Consider the following 19,413-nt stretch of genomic DNA (forward strand, 5'->3'; position numbering starts at 1 on the left):
GGAGCCAACCCAAAGCAGGATCCACAACAGAAGAAAAAATTCTCATCTTCTGACACTGATATTTGATGACTCCCAGGCTGGGTTTGCCCACTGTATCTCTCACAGTAATTCTGAAAATTCAATCTGTTCTTTCTCAGAAAAAGAATAATCAAGTAGCTTGCTACTTATTGATGCAATTTCCTCCTTTTTCACTCTACCAGTCTTTCTACAGTCTATCATTTGTCTGTGAACAACAAGCTCCCAGAACAGCAAACTTTACAGAATCATCAAGGTTGCAAAAGACCTCTAAGATCATCCAGTCCAGCCATCCGCCTTCCATCAATATTCCCAACTAAGCCATGTTCCTCAGTACAGCATCTGAATGCTTCTTGAACACCTCCAGGGATGCCAGCTCCACCATAGGCACAGCCAGTCCCCCAGTGCCTGACTTGGAGAAGCAGTATTTCCTAACGTCCAACCTGAACCACCCTTCCCATTGCCACCACTATGTTTCACTAACACAATGATGCTGTATCAGACAATTTTACTGGTGATAATACACAACACTGAGTGATCATTCAATGGCTTTTTTTTTCCCCCAACATATCCAAATCTATCAAAGACAGAGAAAGAATGAGATGCTGGCTTAACCTTTACACTTGCCATCTTTTCTTTAATTAATGTAGAGAGGATTTATTACAACTTCTGCCCAAAGGAGACTGCAGCCCTCAGACCAACATGCAGTAAATCAAGATGAGCATCAAGGAAATCTGCAGAATTACTGCAAGTGGAAGCCCACATTCCTGCACTTGAATCCCCAAATCTGATCGCATCAAACTACTGCTGTCTCCACAAAGCACCTTTGCAAGAGTTGCACAATAACCTGTTGCAATGCAAAGAGATAGGATCTTAGTTAGAAACTTGAGTTTTGGCACAGAGGGAACAGGTAACTCGCCCTCCCTCTGTATGTTAGCAGAAAGGAAGAAAAAATTTGAAATCCTTCTGCTCCTTCATCATGGAAACAAGCAGCTACCACATAGAGAGCTGTGACTAACTATTAAGGTCTTAATAAGTTGCTCTATGAAATACAATAATCCAGGAGATAGTGTAAGCACATATGAAATACCTTAGAAGCAACTAGCAATAATGGCTGAGTGCTCCTAACTGTCTATGTGATTTCAACACCCTCCAGTAAACCCAATACCATGCATGTCTCAAGCAGCAGCAACTTCTCAGAAACCCTTTTTCCTCCTCCAGATACAAAAGACTCAGGAATGAATCATTTTTGCACAATGTTTTATAATGGCTTCAAACACCTAAGGACATGTATAAGAATGATAAATACTTTCCCACCTCTACATTCATACAGCAACCCCATGCTTGGGTTTTGAAAGAGTTTAAGTCACCCCCAAAGACAGCAAAAACAATTCCTTGTCAGCTTTGCTAGAAAACCTTCGCCCCAGTTGAAACCACAAGATTAGAAACTCTGGGTCCATTACTGCTCAAACTACAGAGCTTTAAAAAACAAAGCAAACTTGTACATGGTTTGGAAAATAAAAGCAAAGTGAGAAAACTTACAAGGACTGCAAACCGCTCAACCCTCTGATGGCTTCGTTAGGTACAGTCTTCAGCTGGTTGTTCTGTAGCGTTCTGTAAAAATGCCACTGTGTCAGTACAGTACTTTGACAATAACGCTTATATAGAATACCCCACAGTCCATTTCTAACCTATGCAAGAGAACGTGGCATCATCACATTCATTTTCTTGAGAAATCATCCTATATGTGCTACAAAACACACAAGCCTCTAATTTTTCTTGAAGCTGCGTCAATGCTCATAGCATTAAGAATCCAACTTACAAAGTACTTTCACAACCAAGCACCTCTGAGGACAGCAGCGAGAAGATACAGAACAAAACTAGAACCACAGAGAGTTCAGTTACGCTGTATTTTTACAAACTCTTGTGGGACAACGTACCATTACATTATAAGTGTTTTATGTAAAGCGAATGCAAATAACTGAGATCTCACACGTTATTAAGTACGATTAGGTCGGGATGCATATTAGGGTAACTGCTGTTGGACATGTAAGTTAACTGCTAATTAATAACTAATTTTTCAAGAACTGCTAGAATTTCAGGCTCCTCCAGAGCTGAGTGTCCCAATGGAAAGACTTTTGAAGGCCTTGACACTGGGCATTTTGTTTCCAAAACATCAGGACAGATCAGTAGTTTCTTCACTTATGCTGTGTTTACCCTTCCTCTTCACAATTTCAGAATCCTTCTTCATTAGGTTATTCAAATATCTATTTAATTAACTATTACTCTCCCAGCAACTGGAAATATTTCCAGCGGCTTAAATGCTACAGCAGAAAACCTTTTATCCTTAGCAATGGAGAAGCAGTTGAAGCAATGTTCTAAGCTTAGAAGGAAAAACAGGATATGAGAAATGGGGCACTCAATTCAAGCTTTTTATTTTCAGTAAGAACCTTCTTAATATTAAAATCATTTTCACTTAAAGCAACATCAAACTACCCAAATGATTTTTATCACCCTTAGTGGACAATGCAAAGGTCAACCAGTATTGTTAAAAGTACCAGTCTGAGCACCTGATGGAATAGAATGAGGGGCTGAGAATAAGAGCGAGCTCTGTATGTCCTTCATAAGGTTTCTTCCTTCTTAAGACTCTAGTGCTACAACCTATACCTCATAAAGAAAAGCAAGTGCTCCCATTTGATACAGTAATTACAGTTTAGGCTGTTAAAGAACAAGTAGGAGCAATATACATATTTTGGGGGGGTAATAATATTGTTTTAACAAAGAAAAGAAATCTCCATCCAACCCATCAGTAAATAGGCTGACTGTGCAGTACTGTGCAGTAAGAAGGCATACGAAGCTCTAAAACCCAATTACTTACAGAACTTTGAGTTCTTTCAACCCAGACAAGGCCTTCGGATGGATAAAAGAAAGGTCATTGCCAGCCAGCCGCCTGGAAAAAAATTGTAATAATAATTTCAATCATTAAATGCAGCACTTCTACAATCTTCTTACATGAGAAATCAGCAATGCAAACAAGTAGGCACTTTGAACCCAAGTATGCCATATGTTTGGTCAGGTAGTTCAGTCGTTACGTATCTTTCACAACCAGAATTCACTCAAACCTCAGGGATAAACTTTTGCAAACACGCTAAAAAAAGAAAAAAGTAAAACCAAGAAACAACACAACATACTACAGAAAGATGAATGAAGAACCTTCTTACGGCACTAGGTTTGAAAAGTGCACTTCCCACTATCAACATGACCCTCGGGCTTTCGACAATGCTTTGGTGCAATGCATGCTCTGACATCCATGTGTTTTTAATCTATGCAGCAGTTTCTCTGAAGCTATGCAGTGAAGGAAGACCAGCTCGATGCTGAGGAGAAGCAGGGAAAGGTTTGTAATAAAGTCTGAAACACAAGGGCAATGCTCACATGGAAGTGGAATGTTTAATGGTGTTGAGAAGTGACAGAAAGTCTGCCTATGTTATCAAGACATCATCTTGATCACCTTTCACCTTTTTCTGCTAGTTATTTGGACATATTTTTCAGGAAAGAAATCTGTTTTGAGGGGAGGGAAAGAGAGGAAGGAAACAGAACCCTCAGCCGTATTTGTGTTGTCTCAAAATGGGGCCACTTTCAAACTTGGACTGCTGGGTATCAGCACCAAGTAAACCGTGAAAACAACTGCGATATTGGAAGTCATAAATCCAGGAGGCACTGCAGAAGACAAAGGAGGAAAGCAGAAACATCAGTCCCAACGGCTGCTTTCCAGCAGCTCCACCCAGCCCCCACTCCTTGCTCTCCAACATTTCATCCATACTCTGAGCAGCAGACACTGTGCGGTTCAACCTTTGCTGAGCTCTCAGTGCTGCAACATGAGGTTCTTTTCTTTTTTAGGGGTAAAAGACAATAATGCAGAACACCTGTTAATCCACAGCTGCCAAAAGATGCCATCATTTCAGCCAAAGGATTTGCTTTCAGACTTGGTTTCACATCCAAGCTAAGCAAAATCGGCACTGGAAGAGGTCGTAAAATGAAATCATCTGGTGAAAATACTACGTACGACGCAGCGTTAATAATTAAAAATCAGTATTTGCGCTTTACGGGATATCAAAATACACCACTGTTGTTACAGGGAGCTGAAGTGAGCCAGCTACACTAAGGGGAACATAATATTTCTAAAAGGAAAGGAACAAACTCATAACATCTGAAGCATCAAGCTTGCCAGCACAAAGCAACATTAACACAGTTTTATCATGCTCTCTACTTCTAACTAGGTCTCTTTTCAGTAGTGTGTGGGGACAGGACTAGGGGAAATGGGCTGAAACTTCAGCATAGAAGTCCTGCGTGAATGTGCGCAAGGCATTCTTTACGGTGAGGGTGACGGAGCACTGGAACAGGCTGCCCAAGGAGGTGGTGGAGTTTCCTTCTCTGGAGATATTCAAGACCCGCCTGGACACCTACCTGTGCAACGTGGTGTAGGGAACCTGCTTTGGCAGGGGGGTTGGACTCGGTGATCTCTAGAGGTCTCTTCCAACCCTACAATTCCATGATACTGTAACTACCTAACAGAGATCACCTGAAGCACATGATTCCAACACAGATCTGCTTGTAGCACAACTAATGACTTCATAAAATGCCGCCTAATAGAAAACACGATAGCTCTGTTTATCAAATCCATTTGTCAAAGGTAGAAGATTTTATTTATAAAAGGAGAACTGCTCACCCTCTACAGATCAGTTTGATTTTAGACAAATGGTTCCCATCACTCACACAGAAAGAAACCTAAGAGCTGGTTCTCCACACCAGCATTTTCTTAGCGATCTGCAGAACACGGTACTCAAAACATCGACACAGAAACCCTTAAATCAAGAATAACCCAGCTGAGGCTTCAGCACTGAACTACTCTGGCTCTTAAACCACAGCCAATTCCCACTGCCTACTGCCCACTTCCAAAAGCAGCAGCATTGACCAGCTTCTGCCCAGCAGCTCCAGCTCAGCCGGGCTTCCCAGTGAAAGGAGTTGACATGCGACTTATCAGGCGTACGCTGTAACTTCTTCCTCTCCCCAGAGAGACCCAGGATTATGATTTGTTTTAAAAAGCTAAACTAAAGCCAGTCGGATAACCTCCCCCAGCCCTACAGAGCATCGCTCACTCAGTGCCACTAACACAATTTACAGCGCACTGGAAACTAAATACAGCGGAGCCAGAGCAGGGCTTGCGTGACTTCAAACAGCAAGACTTAGCCTTCCTCAAGGCAACTCCTGTTTATTCAGCCTTTTGCAACCAACCAACAGAGAACCTTTTCCCCTTCCCTCCTCCCCCCAAAAAAACCCCAAACCCTGCAATCCATTACATTTCCGTTTCTCCTAAACCTGGCAGCCTTCCAGGAAACAGGATACAACTAGCCAAGTGTGCAAACGCTTCACTAATCAGTTTGCCAAATAGACATTTATCATTCGTGTCCTAGCCTTGGGGAGCGTGGCTGCTCCTTAGCAGCTTGAGGTGCAGCTTTCCAGCAGGCAAAGACAATGGGCTGGTTTGTGCAATGTGCCTGCCTCCGCTGCAGCCGTGCGCAGCAGAGCTGGGCTTCTCCTCACATAGCCAGCTGCGTTTTCAAGAGAGAAAAGAGCAAATAACAAGGTGTTCGAGAACTACAGAGATGTGGCACTGAGGGACGTGGTCAGTGGGCATGGTGGGGCCTCACTATGCTGCTTGGGCCCAGTCCTGGGTGCTTCCTTGCCACAGCAAGAACTCCAAACTGGAGTGACACCTGGAGGCAGCCCTACCTTTAAGCTGAGAATCCATCCTTTCCTTCCTTTTGAGAAGAAACAGTTTAAGAGACCAGGGATGAACGCCAGTTTACAGCTTGCTGGCCAAGTGACGTCAGTGTTCATTTAGAGCTCTAACTCCAAAAGGCATAGGACTATAAAACAGATTAATCTACAGAGACAGCCCTCTGTCCAGGGCTGAGAGGATTCTGCATTAGGGCATCTGAGATACCTCAGAGGTTTTGTGGGGCAGCAGTGGAATCACAGTTGTAATGAAACACATTAGGTAGCATTATTTTAGGTTGGCAGTCTCTTTAGAACTGTGTAATGCTGAGAACTGCACTCTTCTTTCTGGGTGAGAAAAAAATTAAAAAGGTGTTTCAATGGGATCAAATTTCTGCAAATTTGGACAAACTCAGATGGACAAAATCTATTTTGGAGTAGCAGTACATCAGGGGAGGACATACAGAGGACAAAATACTTCTGCTATCCTGTCATCCCTGGTAAGAGACCAGTACATTCTAATCATCATTTCAAGTAGCACAGTAAACAATCTTCAGATGTAGAGGACACCTTGTTGCTATTACAGAAATCAGGACACAATCTGGCTGGAGAATAATCATCCCCTATCTCATTCTCAGAGTACAAAGTAAGCGTAGCTTCTCGCACTATAATTCTTCTGAAAGCAGCAAAGATGCTCCTCTTTAGGGAAATTAAGAATTCTGCAATTATGAATCTGGCAACCCTGCTGCACGTTAACTGGGCCAAGCTAATCGCTGGTGTCACTCCAAGGTCAGGAAGGATGTCCCACAGAAGCATTTTTGGCTGCAACAACCAAAATCTATCATTCTGATAAGATGCAATATGAACATCTTGGAAACCTCTCTGCTTGCCTTTCATCCCAGATGGTGGTGAACCTCAGGTTACTGATAAAGAATAGATTTCCTTCCGTCCTTCTGAAAGGCTCACATTTGCACGTGGGAAGAGAGAGAAGTTTTACTGTGGGCTTTTTGTTTGTTTTCATGTGGGATTTTTTTTTGTTTTGCTTTGTTCCTTGCACCATGGTAGTACGCTCCTAACCCTACCTGCCCATCTTATCTGCAGTAATAAAACATAGGGTACTTTCTCCATGGTCAGACTGTGTAACCTTACCTTCTCAACAGAAAACCTAAATACTTCCACAAAATACAATCCTTATGTGTTGTATGAAATCAGACGATGCATTATTCCACCAGAGCTGCTTTCTGGTGAGACCTAAGCCTCCTACTCAAGATCTAGTCATCCATTCACAGTCCATTTGCCACTGGTTCTCTGCTCCCTCAACACCTCCCTTTAATTCTTCAACTTCTACCTCTTTACAACCTAAGGGAAATATTCCATTGCTTTCCCTCTTGCACTTCCACCAGTTCTTTACTTCTTTGCCTTCTTCCACCTACTTAATGTTCTGCCATCCTTACATACTTGCCCCAACCCCAACCACCAGATTCTTCAGGGTTCTTCACACTTCGCACACAAACCTATTCCAGTCTTCTCTAGATGAGTGGCCACTTTGGAATGGAATTCAGTTTCCTTAAGAGCAAAGCACAGATAAAATGTCTGATTATTTTTTAAGACAAAGAGAAAACCGAAGACAACCATCTTACATCCACCTTATACCTCCCAACAACTGACAAGCACGCCGTAATGTCCAATGCCCATTCTCAGCAGCTGCGCTTACACTCGTAAATGGGAGCCTCAGTGCTGAACTGAACTTCACTTTGGTTATCTGTGCAAAGCAAATGGCCCCTCTGGGACTCTGTCAGCTGCAGCCTGCTGCACTGCTGTGAAGCAAATCAATAACCTACAGATTACTCCAATTCCTCCACGCCAATTTAGCCTAACTAAATGGATACTTTATTCTGCTTCTGGTAACGGAAAACACATTTACCCCCACCTCCTTTTCTTGCAGTAGTTTCATTATTACACAATCTCAACCATTCTTTATAAAACAGCAATCATGTAAGCCAAGGCACAACAAGAACCTAAACAAGTCTCTAACCAGAAACAGTGCTGAAACGTCACCAATTCCATCAGGCTGAGTAGGCGCTTCTCATCCCAAAGCTTCCTAGCACATACAGCTCTCTGTAAACTATGCTGCGCTCCAAGGTAATGGTTTATTTTCCAGATGCATTCCTGATCAGAGACTTAAAAGACAAACTAAACTGATTAAAAGGAAGTCTAATGCCTGTCCACAGTTCTACTGCTAAATTTTCAGCAAGTCACCCATTCAAACACCAGCTGAGCCAGTAGATCCTTGGAGCTGCTTTACTCTGTCCACGCAGTCTGTCTGTTGCCCTGATACTATACTTTCAAGCACAGGATGACGCTGCAAAACATGGAAGTGGGTTAAATCTACACCTATGTGGCAACTAATTCTGGTGCCAGTTTTCTAACCACTTCAGATGTATAACAGGTAAATACAAAACCCAGGTTTTGCAGACATGAAAATCTTGGAGAAATGGGAGTCATTTTCCTGCTGGCTCATTAAGTGAAGGTTAAGAATCAGGTTATCCAACAACCTTCCAAAGGCTGAAGAAACCCAAAAATATTTTTATCAGAAACATCTACAATTTTACTTCTATAAAGGAGAGGCAGAAGAACTTTACACCAGCACGGGTTACTTTGTCAACACAAAGATAAAATCCACTGATGCTAATTACGAAAGAACTCAGAACACCCACAAAAATACACCAAAATCAACAGCTGCTCAAAAGGATGGAAGAAAGAAGGTAAAAATGATGTAGTCACATCTTCTTACTATACCATAACATCAGAGCTACAGACGATACTTTTCCAGGCTGGAGCCTGGAGCTCCCTGCACTCCTGTCTTGTCACTCATGCTCAGTTAGTTCCAGAAACTGAAAGGAGGAGCTGGGTTGAACAGCACAGGTGTTCCCTGGGGTCTCTGCAGTAAGGGAGGCCCATAGCCTGAGAGCTTCTGAGGTGCCACTGGTCCTCCAGAAGCTTCTTGCCTAGTTTATGCTTTTAGGCCGCCCAAAAATGGTGCTCAGGCAGCATAATAAAGGAAGACATGTAGGACAAGTCTTGAAGCCAAATACTGCACAGTTCAGCCTCCGGGCGGCTGAGCTGAGCCAGCTCCTACATGCACAAATGTGAAGGTATTGCTGAACACCAACTAAAAGGCGACAGGTAAGGAAAAAGCTTCAGTCCCTCTCAAATGTACTTAAAGCTGACACATCTTGGTATGCTTGCACACAACCATGATGAATTTCAGAGGTATTACATGGACATATACACTAAAAACAATGGAATTTGCTTAACTTACTACAATTCATCCCCTCAGAAAGAAAAGAAATGCAACGGTTAAGTACAGGGAGAGCTTTCTAAGTCACAGAAACATTGCATTTATATCAGCAGGACTGAATCTGATCCAGAATAAAACTGATTTAGGGCTCACCTAGATAAGAAAACATTAATTAAACACTGGTTGGCCAACATGTTTTTAAACATCATTTAGCATCTCGCGCAGACCAGGTAGGTGATGTTTAAAAGCATCTTCGCTGACTGCGGTTAATTCTACTTGGGAGTCTTTGCCTAAAGGTTTGTCTTGACTAGAATTTGATGGTGCAAGCTACGACACGCCGATATACTTTCTAAAGCTCCAGCACACACAAAGCAGCAAACGTTTCTAATGTATGCTAGGTGGTCAAGTCAAAGCCTAGGCTCCCAACTTGCTAACACATGTGAAACCTACAACTCACATTTTCTTCATTAGAACTTCACCTCTTGGAATTCAGGCTGGAGGGAGCAACTGAAGAAACTGTCTCCTCCAGCTGTTCATTTGTTCATTCAGAGGTGGCAGATGGATGATGTGGGCCCATCAGCTTCCAGCCCCACGCCAGATATTTCTGACATCCCATCAAGGGATGGCCCAGCTGGCTGACCTGCCAAGCGAGCAGCTGAAGGGAGCTCCCTGCCTGTTCCATGCACACTCAGTGGGAGCTGGATGGTGTCTAGCATAGTCAGTTGACTCCAGCCATACCAGCCAGTGTCACGAGAGGATGCTTCAGCACAGCCTCAGCCACCACATGGCTGGGCATCAGGAAAACTTTTCATCCTTACTTTCCTACTCAAAACGAACCCACTGTCTTCGTGTAAAAAACACTCTTCCAAAAGACCAAGACTTCTTCCAATGCTCCACAGCCAGGTGAGAAAAGACTGCATCCCAAACTAGCAGCTCAGCCTTGGTGGCCTTGGCCTCGCTCCAAGACATGTCTTATTCACAAAACCAATATAATAAAAGAGACAAGACGCTCCCTCTCCCTCCTTGAGGAAAATACAACTTGGTGCTGAGGCAGAAATTAGAAGGAAGGGGATCATCTAAATTACATACTGAAATAGACACTACAAAAGCAAGCAGCTGCGACATTTCAGCCAGGTGGTCATCTTCAGCTGCAGTTGAGAGGAAAAATAACCCTAGACATTTCCCTTGCAGATACTTCCTGATTACAACCTTATGGCAAAAACATTTCATTTCCCACTGCCAGTATGCATTTTAATTAATCCTTACGTTCTCAAAACATATTTTTGTCAATTAAAAGCCACAATCAGAGACTCTGGCTCAGAGGATAGGGTGAGTGAGATGTTTAAGGACCTCTTAGTGCTGTAATCAGCACAGGTATAATTAAACAGTCATTCCGTTCTCAGCTGGACTCTCTCTTTTCCTGAATAGCTACAGTTGCACACTCACTCCTCTCTCTGGATATTTACTCACCTCTCAAAAAGCAGATGAGCGGTTCAGAAAGGAGAAACCTTTTTTTGATTAAAACTTTCATTTTGTTACTTTAATTCTCTGGAACCACTTTCAGCCGCTAATAAAAACCTCAATAAAATAATAATCTGAAGACAGCGTCACAAAAGACGGACTCTTTCGTACAATATGAACAAAAGCAGAAACAAAACAGACCTTGGCATAGCACGCATCTGCAAGGTCACTGAGCACTGCGGTCTCTTGGTGTCTTCAAGAGTGATTATTTTCTTGCAATACACTCTTTGAAACTACAAGAGTCAGAGGGCAGTGAGCATCTTCCCTGCCCTTATGCAGAGGGAGACAGTGCTCTGCTTCAAGACAGCTTCAGGAGGTAGATGCCTTATTGTTTAAGCCCTATCCAGCAGAGCAGGGTAAAAAAAGAAGGGAAGGTTTTAAAACATTAAAAGAGTGGAAACTAAAACTAAGTAAGAAGGTCATTAAGGCAGGGAGACATTTACTTTGTTGGAGTGGTACAAGTTTCTCAAGTCAAAACAAAAAACAGGCCAAGAATACAAAAATCACTGCAATTTGGCTTCCCTAAGAGCGAGCCATTTAATTAAACAAGCTGATATTTCACCAGTGCAGAGAATAGAAATCACATAGTCAAAACCCCTAATACCACTTCAAATAATTCTATATGTTAGAAGGAACTAAAACAGTTTAGAAAAGCAACAAAACATTGCGCAGCCCGGCTCTTCTACTTAAAAATCCACACTGCAAAACAGTTTCTGCTTTCTAAAAACACTACATTTATCGAAGTGTATTTTCCTCCTCCAGCTTTCTATAAATATTTTAAGGTGTGGTTAGAAAACTGCGGCCAAATTCTTCAAAGATTTTTAGTTTCCATACCAAGTTCAGGGCTGTATCACGTTTATGTTCACATTTTCTGGAGAACACACTTCTTTAACTGCTGTGGCAAAGCCCTTGGTGGTCCGCTCCTCGCTGACTCTGACCATTGCTGTCTCAATCACGCGCAAATTACTTCCAGATGGGTATCAGTTACACAGCGATGGAGAATTTTTATAACGTTTATAAATAGTGCAAGAATCCCACAGACGCATGGTAAGTGCACTATGCTGCAACATGCATAAGCTTGTGAGCAGGGGCACAAGGAGCGCACAACCCAAGAGGCTGATGTTGCTTGCAGATTAGCTGGAATGCTTCTGTTTCTGCTAGCAGTACTCAGGTATCGTCATGGCAGAAAAACTCAGATCATATCTGCCAATACAATACTTTGCGAGGCACCCAGTGCCCTGATCACAGTCATTTAGCATCACACAAGGCAGCCTACTTCCACCTGGCCTTCAAGTGCCATTGCAGGAGGCCATCAGTCTCCACACTATTGGATCTGCCAGTCTCGTGGAGATGCCTCCAGGCACTTATTGTGCCTGGAAACAGCACTAGACACATAAATTTCAGGCATCCAAATCAGTGCCTCAGCAATGCAGCATCTTTTAAATCAAGCAGCCAGCTTTTACAAATCTGGTACTCTACTCCTCTCACTTCTGGTTGCTACCATTCCTTTCAGGACTTGGAAAACGATCCTCTAAAGTCTTTTGAAACTACAAAATTGCACAAAGGAAATGACAACCCTAATATTAAAGAACTCCTAATGCATTTTTTAATCTAATCTTCTCCATATGTGCACTACATAGGACTTAAACTCCTACATAATACATTTAATTGCGTTCCATTTATACTCAATTAAATTTTGCAATACTGTTTTGCAATACTAACTCTTCCAGGGCCAGAGGATTTGATAAACAGAAGGGCTAAGGGACCGTACAAAGAAAAAGTTGTCTGGGGCTCATCTCCAGGATGAGTAGAGTTAATGGTGTTGATGGTGGTGTGATACTCACTGCATGCCCATTAGTTTGCATGATCCTCATCTGCTTTAGGCATGTAATTCTTGAGAAAAGTTCTAGATGGCAAAGTTGCTTTCAGCACAGATTTCAACACCACTTTGCTTTAACTCTGTCTCTCTTCCTTTGGCATTGAGACTCACGCCCAGGTTTGTGTGCTGAAAAAGCAGTTTTATGAGTTCCTGGCAGTCAAAATTTGGATCTGTTCAAGTGTAAACAAAATCCAGGAAGAAAGACTGAAAATCATCTGTGAGCAGAGAGGGAAAATTGTGGTTGTACGGTGGGAAATACGACTGTTTGTTCTAGAAACAACCAGGAAAACTGAAGACCAGAGATTTCTGCACTCCTGTAGCCTGTCCTGTAGAGAAAACGGAATCAACAGAATGAAACAACAGAAAGACAAGCATCTTGTCTGGTGCTGGCTATTTCAGATAAGAAGGTAAGCTGCTCTTGTCTGAGTCCACTGTAGCCTATTATATTCTCTTTAAGAAGAGCCTGAACCAGAGTTCATGTGCTTGTAGATGACCATTATGAAGTCTTTATACGAAAGGAAGAAACGTTCCCCATTTCACTGCCAGTGGACAAGTCCCAGAGGCAGGCTGCAAACAGTAAGTGAGCTGCTGCTGTGAAACATTAACAGCTCACAGGCTTCACTTCATGGTTTTCAAACAAGAAAACTCAAAGAACTGAAGGTAGATACTGTCAACTTACGGTTCTGCTCTCAGACAATTTCCTACTGCCCTACATGTGTGATAGCTTCTGAACTGCAGACAGTTTTTCTTTCATAATCTTTCTGGAGGTTCTTCTACCTCTGCAGCGTAATAATGCTGGCTGCTATTTCCAAGGTAAAGAGAGACTACGGATAAAAGAAGAGATTGCTTCATCTACACTAACACGCAGTTACTTTCCCAGATCTTCCAAAGCAAGGCCATCACCTGCCAACACCTACCCTTTGTAGGAGTTAAACATAAAATAAAAATGGCATTTGTTTTGTTCTTCTGTACTTAGTAACTATGATTTATTTGGGTACGTCCAATTCTTTGACAAGTATCATTTTTACTGCAAGGCTGTTTTTGTTTTCAGAACTTCCTTTAACTCTGAAGTCAGCCAGGAATGAATTTAAAGCTTTTGGGTGTTCACATGTCACTCAGAGCATTAATGCCAGTCTTTTTTTCTTGCAAAATGACATGTTGGAATTTTGGGGGACAATGAGGTGCATGCAGCAGAAAGTACTTAGGTTATAAGCACAATAGATGGTGGCTGAAGGCTCTGCCTTTTTTCTTTACCTCCTGACACACCCCTGGGTTTATGGAAGTTACACAACATGCACACCCACCAGTTATGTTTTATTGCTTAATTACTTCTAGGGAACAAATGAAGGCTCCCACAGTCACCTCAAGTTGGGGATGGAGTTGAGAAAACAGCACTGGTTGTTGTTTCAACATTTGGTGTGAAATATAACTTAAACATTTTGGAGGGGAAAAAAGCACTACAAATATAGACCAACAAAACAAGATGCAGACATGCAGTAGCGCATATTATAAAGCACAGAAGGAGCATTGGTCAATACAAATCCTGAGCCAAGCAAGCTTCCCCCAGGCCTTGAATTTCTTTTCTTTCTTTAAATTGATCACTCAAGCCACGCAGCAGCCTTTCGTATACCATGTCAGTCATACAAATGCACCATTTGAGATCCTGTTAAACATAACTTACTCCAAAAGGTATAGTAGAGTTTACTGTAATATTAAGCTATGCTTAAAGTAAGATGTAAGAAAACAGAAACGGTAAGCAGGAAAGAAAGTATCACAAACGCAATTCAGCTGACATTCATGTACTTCACAACTTCACTGAACCAAACCAGAGCCACTTAAGCTCAGTGGAGGCCAAGATGTTTAAGTGTATTAACAGTAGTAGCTGCTACATTGTCAGGACAGACCAGAGACCAAAATCCAAAGCAAAGGTAGAACCCCTTATTGGACCCATCAATGCAGCTGCAACACAAGGAACAGACACAGGGAAGCCTTCCACTTGTCTCCCACTTCTGGAAGACAAGCCTCTCTGCAGCCATCTCTATCAGCTTCAGCACATTTTTGGTCCACTGAGATGGAACGGATGTATAAGTTATAGCAGATAACTAGAGTCAAAAGATTCCAGGTTTTATCTGTCATCTTGCTATAGTATCAGTTTAACCTGCTGCCCTCTACAATTGGTTTTGCTTCAGTTTCTTTTCCTTTAGAACTTGGAACAATGCTTCCCTACCCAGTAAGGGTTTGTCTCCTTTTGAGAAATGAAATGCTATTTCACTGAGATGCACTTCTTGATAACAGAATCTCTTCACACAGAATTCAGTTCCAGTCTCTGCAAAATCCCAAACAGGGACAGCCCTGTTTTCTATTTTAAACATACTTTGATATGTGAAATACTACTTACTTTGGCACTGTGAAAATGCAAGAGGAAAGAAGTGTTCTTGCCTTTCCTGCTGCTTACTAGTGGAGGTTTTCAGTATTGGCAAAGGTTGAACCATTACCCTACTTTACAGATAAGGAAACTAAAGCAGACAGAAATCACTCGTCACTACTTACTGAAATAGCAAGTCAAAGCCTTCATCAACTTTGCAAACAGCTCTCAAACCCAACCCCATTTAGTGCTACGCTGTTAGGGAGTGGTTCAACTGCAAAGGCATCGCTGTGAAGGCTTCAACTCAGCAAAACACGAGATAAATGAGCATGGGCATTAAAGTTCAGAAGTGCAGGTACCACCTTAGTAAAACCCAAAGCTAAGAAGAGAGAGGGACAGCTGAGAAGTGGGTTATGGGAGCTGGAGAGTGATAACAAGTCCTGCACCACAGAACCTGAGGCTGTGAATCAGGTCAGGATGTGCTTGTGAGCGCTGCCTCTGCAGCCTACAGGAGCAAAGGGAGCAAGCTGCTCAGTAACTGAAACAACGTATATTTTATAGAAGTTATGCAACAGCAACAGTGTAGCTCCATCGGAAACAATGGTAATTACACACCTCTCGTATCATCTTTGGATAACACTGTAATTAGGATGTGTCATCACTCTAGCCGTGATTAAAATAATTACTGTAAAAAGTCCCTTGTAAGTAGCATTTACTGTTCCGGTTTCCAAACATGCAGAGGATTATTATTATTATTTTTAAGGCATAACTGCTTTCTCTGCACACAGCTTTTCTCAATGCCATTTCCCCACCCACCATCCTCTTTTACAGGGCCATAGGATGCCGTAGCAAAGTGAACTCATGCAAAATCACTTACAGCTCTTCCAAGTAGGGAAAGTTCTTGAACGCATCTTCTGGTAGCCTGGTAATGTTGTTCATGCTGACATCCCTGTGGAAGAAGCAGCACAAATCTGTCAGTGAACAGTAAGGGACTTTCACACTCTAGGAAAATAAAATGGCAGAGATGTCCTGATAACAGACAGAAGCTTTCAAGCATCAAACTGCAGTAACTGTTGCTCGAAATATTCAAGCTAAACATTCAAAGTGCAGTAACTTGAGACTCCAGTCTCAGCAACCTTTCCAATGAGCTGTAGGTAAAAAATGTTTTCTGCTAACAAAAAGACCAGAAACCTACAGGGGTATCCATGCATCTTAGCATCAATATGGTGCTGTTATCCCCGGCACTGATTTCCACCAACTTCCACATGCATACAATTTTAACACATGGTTAAGGCCTCTCTAAAACCACAGCACATGAGAAAAACTTTTCTAAATTTTATGACCACCCACCATGCAAATTTTCACCCCGCAATGCCTTCATTTAACAACAACAACAAAATAAATATGTGCATTGGGACTTAGAAAAGAGCTTCTGGAGCAACTGACAAGAAGAACAGAAACATGTCCCAGCTGCACCACACTTTTTTTTTTTCTCCTACAAAACCTATAGGCGTCCTCAAGGTAATAGTTTTAAGCAGATTTCACTCACAGGCCATGAGCAGAGGCAGGCCGGCAGCAAGTGCTTACATGATAGGTATGCAGACCTGCTCAGCTTTCTGCTTTCCAAATGAGCAGTAAGTGGCAAACTTGGTGCCATCACCTCAGTTCACATCTGTGTAACCATCACAGATAATCTCCTCCTAAAGCAAACCATTACTCAGTATAAGAAGTAGCACAAAACCAATTCAGCTTGATAATTAAACTAATAACTGCCTAACGATTCAGGAAACAACATCAGTTCTTTATACTTTGCTAATTTAAAGTTTCAGCATAAATTTAATGAGTTTAAGGAGAGATGCTCCTTGGTGCTGCTGCCACTGGAAAGCACTTCACAGATGGACACACAGCACCTTGTCAAGGACTCTACATGCAACACAAGGCGCTCTTTAGGACAGAAATGCAAAATCCCACCCATCTGAAAGCAACAGCCTTGAAGTTTCTAGAGCCGGGAAGGTCCAGTCTTCAGAAGCTTCCCAAGCAATCATCAAAAGAGTTGATGGAAATCACGCAGACATCTTGCATGGCTGGCGTCCAAATTCTATGTAATTTCAACTTTCTTTGGGATCTGAAATTAGCAAAGAATGCTTTGCCCGTAGCCCCAAGTGTAAGCATCTATGATTCCAATATGGGCAGCAGACTCTCTGGATGTAAGCACTGATCAGAAGACCCTAATAATGAAGATTTGAGAAGCATCAACCATATCCATAAACTCGATTAAATCTCATTTTCAGTGAAACTGCATTTCTAACACGAAGATGAAAAGATGTATCGTGATTCCAAACTCTGCACTACAAGATGAACGTTCAGAGTGCACCAACTCCAATGCTTTGCTGCAAAGCTGGTTGTATTACTCAATTATGAGCCACAGAGGTAAGCTACAGCAGAAGCAGTCAGAGACAGGCAGCAGAGGCACACGGGTTTGTTCTTAGGGGACGAACACCTGCATGTAATAGCAGAGCAACCTTTTGATCACCATTAACAAACCCTGCTTGCCCTGAAGTTTAATGGTACACTGCACCTCAGACTACATCTCTCAAAGGTGGTGGGTCTGCACCGTTGCTGGGACTGGTGCAGCGCACCACATTGCAGGGCCAACGCTGCCAGCAGCGCGGCCAGGCAGAGCTGCAGCTCCCAGCAGTTAGCCATTAACTTGGCTTATCTGTACCGAGGAGCTGCGTAAATCCCTGCTCGCTTACCACCTTCGGCTGGGGCAGGTCAGGGCGTGATCAGGCACGGAGCTGGCACCGAAACTGCTACAATGAACAGCCCAAGGTGGCAATGCGTTGCGCAAGAGTAAGCTGCACCGAGGGGATGGCATGAATCACGGCCCTATCATTACAATTAGTTTCACCATTTCAGGCAGAAGAGATTAACAGCAGTAAACAGCCTGGTTCTCCCTCCGACAGCACTACTGCTGGGTGGCTGAGCCATCAACCAGGCTCGCACACGGACAACAGCTGCGGCCTACCCTGCAAGTTTCAGTCTTCTTTTTGGAGAAGGAAAACAAAAAGATGAGCCCACAAGCACCTTGCAGAAACCTCCCAGCAATACCGTTTCATTCTCCCAGGTACAGCAGAGCCCAGTTTCTCCCACCTGGAAGTCACAGCAACACCCCCTAACCAGCACAGAACAGGAGAACAGTGCTGGGGTGTCTGAATGGAGGGACATCTACCAACAGTAGCCAGCTACTGAAAAGGAGCATCTCAACCAAAGCCAGTCACAATGGGCTGCTTAAGAATTGAAAGACTTCTGTGCTTCCCTGTGCTTCACAAGCAGCTAACTTTGTGTCCCTCCACCTATCTTTTGTGAAGCTTAGAAGGAGAAAGGGAAGGAGGGAGAGGAGTGTTTGTTGAAGGAAAGAAGATCATGTTTCAACAAGGCACCTTTAAAATCCTATAAAATACTCCCTCTGAGCAAGCTTAACCTGTTTGCTGATAGATAATAGCATGTAATACTGTAGGCTCCATTCAGTCTTTTCCAAGGTCTGGGCCCTCTGCCACTGAGCTATTTAATTATAACACTTAGAAAATGATTTAAGTAGAGTTATCTATATTTGAATAAAGCCCTCCCACCTACTTGTACAAAAACAATTAGGTAAAAGGTCTTACTCTTACGTAAAATTCCCCAGGTAGTAACACTGATCCAGCTTCAGCAGTACTAGGAAAACCTACAGTTATTAATATTGTTTCAAAACTCAGATATTAAAGCCAGATTACTGAAAAAGTAATATAACACGGTGCAGGAACATACTCATCAACAATGAGTTGTCCATTATCACCAGGAACATTGAAGTGTGGGTAATAGTTTCTCTCCCCCTATTTAGATAATCAAAGAGCTGTTGGTCCAGTATGTAGCTGTATGGCATTGGTCACCACCTGGAACAGAATCAAGGTTAAGTCCAGCCAACAGAACTTCAAAAAAGGACACTGATGCTCTGAGGGCACAAGTCAGTGCGAGTCCCAGAGGTGCTTCTCTTATGGCCTTGTTACTGCTAGTTGTGCATCTCCAATAGCCATTAAATAACAGCAAAACTAAAAAATGAAAATAGGGGACCAATTCTGGCCACTAAAGGTCTCACAGGGGGGCTGGGTGCACTCCATACTGGATTCTTTCCGCTGGGCCAGCGTCAGCGCTTGCTGCATCCACGGTAATGGGTCAGGAGCTCCACAGAGAAACAGCAGGCTGAAGCAGAAGCAGAGCCAAGTGAAGTAGGCTGGTTGAAGCAGAACTGCAGTGCACAGTGTTGAATCCCTTGGAGGAATGTGCAGACAGGACGAAAACCACTTTATATGCAACCAAATCACATCCCAGGAGGCAGTCTCGGTGGAGACCAACAGCCGAACTCCACCTCTGTTTCAGAGCTGCTTTCCCATTCGGCCAGTTCCTTCAGGATGGATATGAAAACTCTCAGGGGACAGAGCAAATCAGGTTGCATTAACATCCCATGTCTTAATCATATTTGGTATGTAATGAAAGTGCAGAAAGCCTAGAGGGTCA

General features: G+C 42.8%; 1 protein-coding gene across 2 annotated transcripts in view; it reads right to left on the reverse strand.

The window, feature by feature from the left end:
• The window catches only part of LGR4 (leucine rich repeat containing G protein-coupled receptor 4), a 56,929-nt gene that overhangs the window by 20,654 nt on the left and 16,862 nt on the right, over positions 1–19,413 (reverse strand). For both annotated transcript variants that reach the window (XM_015863442.2, XM_015863444.2), the window contains exons 2-4: positions 15,734–15,805; positions 2,894–2,965; positions 1,558–1,629 (exon numbers count right to left, since the gene is read on the reverse strand). In XM_015863442.2, the coding sequence (XP_015718928.1) occupies positions 1,558–1,629; positions 2,894–2,965; positions 15,734–15,805 (216 nt within the window). The remainder of the gene's footprint in view (positions 1–1,557; positions 1,630–2,893; positions 2,966–15,733; positions 15,806–19,413) is intronic.

The sequence above is a fragment of the Coturnix japonica genome, chromosome 5 (genome assembly GCF_001577835.2).
Source record: "Coturnix japonica isolate 7356 chromosome 5, Coturnix japonica 2.1, whole genome shotgun sequence".
Taxonomy (NCBI): Eukaryota; Metazoa; Chordata; class Aves; order Galliformes; family Phasianidae; genus Coturnix; species Coturnix japonica.